The sequence below is a fragment of the Pseudocercospora fijiensis genome (genome assembly GCF_000340215.1).
Source record: "Pseudocercospora fijiensis CIRAD86 unplaced genomic scaffold MYCFIscaffold_8, whole genome shotgun sequence".
Classification (NCBI taxonomy): domain Eukaryota; kingdom Fungi; phylum Ascomycota; class Dothideomycetes; order Mycosphaerellales; family Mycosphaerellaceae; genus Pseudocercospora; species Pseudocercospora fijiensis.
This window is the reverse complement of record NW_006921539.1, coordinates 1,586,375-1,594,030: the sequence shown is the minus strand read 5'-3', so window position 1 is coordinate 1,594,030 and position 7,656 is coordinate 1,586,375. Positions and strand designations below refer to the sequence as shown.

The 7,656-nt window shown below is 41.4% G+C and overlaps 1 protein-coding gene across 1 annotated transcript; it reads right to left on the bottom strand.

The window, feature by feature from the left end:
• Window positions 1–6,468: 6,468 nt before the first annotated feature.
• On the bottom strand, window positions 6,469–7,150 carry MYCFIDRAFT_34368 (uncharacterized protein; the record flags this gene model as incomplete). Its single annotated transcript, XM_007931436.1, has 2 exons — window positions 6,469–6,982; window positions 7,038–7,150. 2 exons carry the CDS (start codon window positions 7,148–7,150, stop codon window positions 6,469–6,471), a joined length of 627 nt encoding a protein of 208 aa, XP_007929627.1.
• Window positions 7,151–7,656: the final 506 nt, after the last annotated feature.

The following is a 7,656-nucleotide window of genomic DNA, read 5'->3' as shown; positions in this document are numbered from 1 at the left end:
AAAGAACTCGTAGCTTCTAAAGTTGTCTATTATTAGAAGCCGATATTAGCCTTTATTAGCAGGCCTTATTAACCTCTCGAAGTGCTTAATCTAGTGGAAGGCAAACTCGTCGTTCAAATAGCTACTATCTATTACACTAACAAGATAGTATGCTAGCAACTTATTAAACTAGTGTTCAAGAAGGACCTTGCCTTATACTAGCAGTATTAGCTTAATAAAGGCTCCGTAGGCATTTACTGCTTCTACCGAGGTTATATACTTCCTATTAGTATTAGTTGCCGCCTATAACCGCCTCTTTAGATCTATTATAACTACCTATTCGGCGCCTCTAATGCTAATCCGGAAACCTGTCTTATCTATATTCTAGCAGTTCTTAAGGCTAATCTTATAGACTTGTATCAACTCGCACAGCTTATTAAACTACGAGCCGATAAACTAAGGGTCGTGTGCTTCCTTCCTTACTAACTCGATAGGCTTCCTTTTAATCTCTTTAATATTATACTTCTTTATCTACCTCTTATGCTACTTACTACTTAATAGTGCTAGTATTTTACCTTCCGGAAGTAACCGCTTCAATATCAACTTAGCCGTAGCGCGAATAAGTAACGTTAGTAGCGACAGGTCTATTAATTCTCGAGATCTATAGTACTCGATAAGGGCGATAGATTAGGCTTTAGAGAGGCGAGAATGCGACGATTTACGGTCGGTACGGCTCGTATTGCTATTGTATCGTCGATATAATCGATAATAGATATCGTTATAGTAGTGTTCGTTACACTATCGTCGTAGGTTAACTAGGCGGTAGTGTATATATTCAAACTCGCGAATTGCCGCTATCTAAGTAGCTACTCGAGCATCTTTAGTAAGGTTTGTAGCCGTGGATTTATAGACGGCCTTTCGTACGTGTTTCTTCGACTTCCGCTTTCCTAATAGCATTGTAATAGTATTAAATAATTAAATAAAATGGTCTATATATGCTATTGTAGATAGGTATTAGTTACTAAGGCTATTTTATAGATAGGTATAGACCGCTTACAAAGTAAGCGGCGTGTAACTCTACTAAGCCGCGGATAGGGTCGAGAACCTATACTAGAACTTAGAGTGTGTGTCTAGGAGTTAGGGTCTATTACGTGCCTAATGCCTAAGGCTGCAACTGCCGCACTTCGTCTTTAGACTTTCCGTAGATAGTCCTTCTTCTAAATACATTAGTTACATTAAGTAGTTATAAGCCCCCTACGTTTCTAACGCATTCTATACGTTTTTTTTTCTAATAGTTAATCCGACTACTACGTAGACAGCGCTCGTTACTAAAAATTGCGCCGATACTATTATCGTCGCCGCTATCCTCGCCGCCCTCGAGTATTCTAGTAGATACTAGACTCGAGTCGGCTACTATTAGTGTTAGCTATCCGCTACACTAGTTTCTAATATTAGTGTTAGCTATCCGCTATACTAGAACATAGGCGCGCCTATCGGCCGCCCCTTAAGATAAGGTCTATAGTTTCTATATCGCCGTCGCTGTCCGTAATAGCTCCCCCTATAACGTCTAGCGCTTATATAAGTAATATTCCTAAGCTAAAGAACAAAGAGAACTACCTATTATAGTTATATGCCGCTAAAGGCGCCCTTAAAGGTATATCGGTCTAGCGCTATATACAAGGCACCCGCTAGCGACCCCTTTCTAAGGCCTCTAGTAAGTCTTCTAAAGAGTTTGAAGACCGCTAAGATAAATAGGACTCTAAAGATCAAATAGCGCGTATCTAGATCTTTGCTAATTGTATTAGTAATATTTAACAATTACTGCTTAGTCTATCTATATCCTAGGAAGTATAGGACTTCCTTAAGAAGAAATATACTAGTAAAGGTAGGTCTACTGAATTCATGCTCTACTAGGAATATATCACCCTTCGGTATAATAGCAAGGACATTAAGAAGTTCTGTAATAAGTACAAAAAGAAGCTTAGTACCTTAAAGGATACTAAATTGGCTATTAGCTAATACTAGGCTGTCTATATATTTATTATGCAGATCTCTCTATTCTACGAGGCTTTCGTATAGATGCGCCGAGAGTAGATACGCGCCTCCGAATATACTATTAACGATAACACACTTGATAACATTATCAGCGCTTTGCTTAATAAAAATGTAGCTTAATTAAACTAGGCCTAATATAACGGCTTCTTTAGTCTTCAGCGCTAACTATAATAGCAAGGTAGCAATAGTAATAATAGCGGTCGAGGTAACTCGAACCGTAGCGGTCGTAGTAGCCGCGGAAATAGCAACAATAGTCGTAGTCGTAGTAGAAACAGCTAGAATAGTTAGAATCGCGAGAAGTGCTTATACTGCTAAGGCGCTTACCTATCCGATCGGTACTATACTAAATACCCTTACCTAAAGGAAGAAGACCGTCTTTGTCGCGAGAAGCAGAAGGCTAAGAAGCAGCAATAGCAGCAGCGTAGACTAACTGCGTAGCAATAATAGCAACAGCCGCTATCTAGTCAGAATAGTGCCTAGGGCCTATATACGGCTAATGCTACCCTAGGGGTGTTATTAGACCTAAGTAGCAACTACGCCTTTAATGCGATCACTGTTAGTAACGCAGCTTCTATAGCACTCACTATAGCGACTCGTACTACTAATTAGGTTGTCGACTTAGGTACTAGTATACATATAGTTAATAACCCTTTATTGCTTATTAAATACGAAGGATGTTACATTCCTATCCGGTTTGGTAGTAATACGAAGCACGCTACGATAGTTAGTATAGCTTAGACTGAGGTTGTTAATAAGCGTAGTATAAGCAGCATAAAGCTGTCTAATACGCTATATGTTCTAGGTCTAGTAGCTAACCTTCTGTCTACTAAGAAGCTTACCGACAAGGGTTGTTTCTACCGAAATGATAAGCGTATCCTATTTACGATAGTAGAGGGCAATAAGGTCACTGTCGCTTAGACATACCGTAAGAATAGTCTTCCCTACCTCTATATACTAACCTCTAGTCTAGATAGCTAAGTTGTTGCGCTTCTATCGAAGAAGGGGGTACTAATAGGTACGATAGAAGAGTAGCATCTACGATATAGCTATATTTATTACCGCAAGCTATTACGAATAGAAGCTAAGGGTTAGATTGTTATTACTAGAAACAAGACCGACTTCCGCAACTGCATTGCCTATCGCATAGCTATATCGCATAAGGAATATAATCGGCTACTACGCGTACGGCTATCTACGATCTATTATATTGTCTGTATAGATATAGTTACTATTACTAACCCTAGTCTGCTACAAGAGCGCTATTTTATACTGTTTACATGCGCTAAGTTAGGCTATCGATACGAATATACTAGCTTACTAAAGTTAGGGGCTGTAGTAGCTATTAAGGATTATTGTATATACGTCCGTATACAAACTAGCTATTCGATCCTAATCTACCGCCTCGATAGAGAGGGTAAATACGGCGGAAATTAGCTATTAAGCTAGGCTCGTAATTAGGGCATTATACTGTAGGTTATAGCACCTTATTCTTCTACTTAGAATAGCCTAGCTAAGGTTAGCAACTATATCGTATATACGACCGCTCGGAAGATAATGCTCTATACGAATTTGCTAAAGGCCCTATAGCCGTATACAGTCGCTACTGCAATACAGGTTCTTAATATTACTCCTAGAACCTTAGAAGGCCTTAGTCCCTATACTATTGTAGCTAGGGAGCTCAATTAGTCTCGGAAGTAGCTACGCCCCTAACACCTTCGAGCCTATAGCTATACGGCTATTATCTACGACTATAGTGTAGCTCGTAGTAAGAAGTTTAACGCTCGTAGAAAGCTTAGCAAACTAGTCGGTTATGCGAAGGACTTAGTAGACTCTAGCAAATATATAATCTACTTGTCTAACGAATACAAGGTTGTTGCCTCGAAGGATGTCTAGTTTATTAAGTTAGAGGACGACAAGTTGTCGCTTCTAGAGGGTATAAACCTATACGCTAATCCTAATAACCTAGCTAAGAACGAGTTTGTTATACTCGAGTCTATTATACCGGCTCTGTTTAATTCTATAAGCAACGAGGCACCGTCGCTATAGGAAGCCGCTAGTATAGTCTAGCAGCTTCTAGCCTAGTAAGAAGAGCCTCTAGACGAGCCTACTTAGGACATAGAGGTAACTAATAAGGTCGCTAGTCCGTTGCTACTCGATAATAACCTACTAGACGTTCAACTACTAGCTTTAAGTAATAAAGATAGCTTTTAGTTAGCCGAGGAAGAGCTAGTATATAATCCAAACGCTAAGAAGGGCGAGCCTAGCTAGCTGCCTAAGTTTAAGCGACTAGACAACGTTAGTAGTCGTTCTATACATAAGATACGAAGCAATAAGAGCGTACGAGAGCTATTGCGTAGATACCTAGCCGACGCTAGTATTAATCGATCAACTCGCCGTAGCCTAGCTAATATACTAATAGCCTATATAAAGGGCTTTATAGCTGCCTACTACATTGCTAGGCAGAGCGATATAGAAGACACTATTCCTATTCCGAAGAGCTATAAGGAGGCGACTTAGTTACTATATTAGCTATAATAGAAGGAAGCCTATAAGGCTAAATATAAGTTACTAATAGACAACTATACGTAGGTATATGTTTCTCGACTAGAAGTGCCTAGAGGTCGCAAGGTTGTCCGTAGCCGATAGGTGTTTACTATTAAGCGTAATACTAACGGTAAGGTAAGCCGCTTTAAGGCTCGTTAGGTTGTCCGTAGCTTTATACAGGTTGAAGGACAGGATTATAACGAGACCTATACGGCTGTTGCTAAGCCTTGCACGCTTCGAGCCTTGTTTAGTCTAATTGTATACTACGACCTAGAGGCTAAGCAGTACGACATTCTAACTGCCTTCCTTAACGCGCTTATCGGGGATAAGTATAAGATCTACGTCGAGCAGCTATATAGCTTTAAAGACCGTAGTAGTAAGGGCATAGTTTACCTGCTGCTAAAGGCCCTATATAGTCTAAAGCAGTTACTAATGCTATAGTATAAAGAGCTTCGGAAGTACTTAAAGAGCCTAGACTTTATTCTAATAATGTCCGACGTCTGTATGTTTAAGCACGTTAGCGGCTCGATTATTGTTATCTACGTCGATAATATAATTATTATCGCCTACAGCCTATTAGCACTAGAAGCTGTTGCTTAGTTACTAAAGGAGCGCTTTAATATGCGAGAACTAGGCGACCTTTACTACTATCTCGGTATGCGTATTATCCGCGACCGTAACAAGCGCACTATCTACGTTGTTTAGGACGCCTACTTAAATAGGCTCTACGAGAAGTATAGTATACGTAGCCGTATTAGACTAGCTACTCTAATAGCGCCTCGTTACGTTAAGACATCTATTTAACGCGTACCTAAAGGCTATATAGCTAGTGCCGCCTTTAAGACTTAGTATTAGGAGGGTGTTAGTAAAGCCCTCTAGCTAGTAATAATTACTCGGCCGGATGCTTGCTATACTGCCGGCCTATTGTTACGATTTATTTCTAACCCGACCGAGGAGCATTATACTGCGCTTCTTTAGCTAATTAAGTACCTAGTTAGCACCCTTAGCCGTAGCATGCGCTTCTAAGGCAACCTAAACGAAGACGACCTCAAGTTCGCTAGTTACTATAACGCCTTATAGGCTAACGATCTAGTTACCCGCCGCTCTATAGGCGGCTTCTACTTTACTATTACAGGCGGACCTCTATTGTATAAGTCCGGCCGCTAGACACTCGTTATACTATTATTAACTAAAGCTAAGTATGTTTAACTTACTATAGGGGCTAAGGAAGCAGTTGCCTTAGCTCGCTTATTAAAGGAGATTAGCTATAAGGGCTATATTCTCCTAGTAACACTCTACGAGGACAATTAGTCCGCTATCGCTATTACTAAGTCTACTATTAATAGCTATACGAAGTATATAGATACTCGTATCTACTATATTCGAGAGAAGATTGCTAATAGTACTATTATCGTCTAATAGGTTAGTATATATAATTAGATAGCCGATAGCTTTACTAAGCCGCTTAATAAGACTAAGTACGGCCGCTTTATTAAATAACTAAACCTAGTAGATTGTAAGGCCGCTATTAAGAGCGCTACAAAACTAGCTGCTAAATACTAAGAAGAAAGGGTCTTTGTTTACTTTGTCTGTGTAACCTAAGAGTAGTCTAGTTTGTTTACCTGTTTCTGCTTACCTAATACCCCTGTTTGCTTTGCTAACTGAATGGCTATTGTGTTTAGTTTGCTTCATTCTATAGCGATATACACGTACTAAGGGGGTGACTTAGAGTATGTATCTGGGAGTCAGGGTCCATTACGTGCCTAATGCCTAAGGCTGCAACTGCCGCACTTCGTCTTTGGACTTTCCGTAGATAGTCCTTCTTCTGAATACATCAGTTACATCAAGTCTAGATTCCACGGCAACTTTCGATCAAAAACAAGCCATACTTCAATCCTGCCTCTCCACCCACGTCTCCCTCCCCAACCTCAGATACAAAGAATCACACCACTCCTCGCCAAGCAGCAGCGTATTCCGAACCATGCCACTCTCCACAAACCCACAACTCTTCAACAATCCAATGCTAGCCGCATTCCTAGGATCAGTATCAGCGGTAATCGAAGGGTACGCCCACCGACCACGAATTTCAGAATCGCTCAAACAATTATACCCCGGACCTGGACTAGGCTCTGAAGGCGAAGTAGAACAGTCCATTCTCTCGAGAGAAAAAAGGTAGCCGAGAAGAGCTTTCAAAGCCTCTTTCGCCAAACCCTGTCCCCAGAATTTTCTCGCGAGAAGGAATCCGATTTCATTTGAAGGACGAGGGTAAAAGATTCCGATTTTTCCGATGACTTGGGATGAGTCTTTGAGAACGATCACGAAGTCTGTTGTCCCGTTCTGTGGGGAGGAGAGCATTGACGATAACCATTGTTGGGTGCGTTCCAAGGTATGTGGGAGTTCGCTCCTAATGCAGGCATGGTGAGCGAGGAGGATGTGGTTGACGGCAGGGAGATGATTACCAATATCGCATCACTTCGGAATCTGAGAAGGCTTCGTACAGAGAGTCTGCATCTTCAACTTGAGCTGCGCGGAGGAGTAGGCGTGGTGTCTCGATTGATGTCTCTTTCGACATTAGACTCGATTGTGGCAGCTGGCTGATTAGTCAATGTAAGAAGCAAAGATGCAGGAGCATCAGCGATCTACAAGGCCATCCAACGACCAGGAAGTAACAGAAGGTTATTTGTTTCTTATTGTGTGCTAATTGCACTCGCTGTGCCAGATTATAGATTACGGTGTGACGTTTTTGTTCCCGGGTTGCCTTGCCAAGTTTCAGGGTAGGCGGTAGGCGGTGTCGATTATAAGGCATGCTCACTTCAGCCTTGCATTACCGCAGGTATCTCTTATCTGGTCCTGGGACTGATGATACTGACCGAGATTGAGGGGACGCAAGCAATGCTGGATTCATCTGAAGGTACGCAAGTTTTCAGGCGAAGACTGAATGATCCATCAGGGGCACTTCACGCCACCCCGCCAAGACGTTAGCAGAAGGAAGCAGCGCGTCGTTGAATACCTCTGCGAATGTTGTGCAAACACTGATCGCGAGCCTTCCATATGGCAAAGTCAAGTAAATGGTCGGAT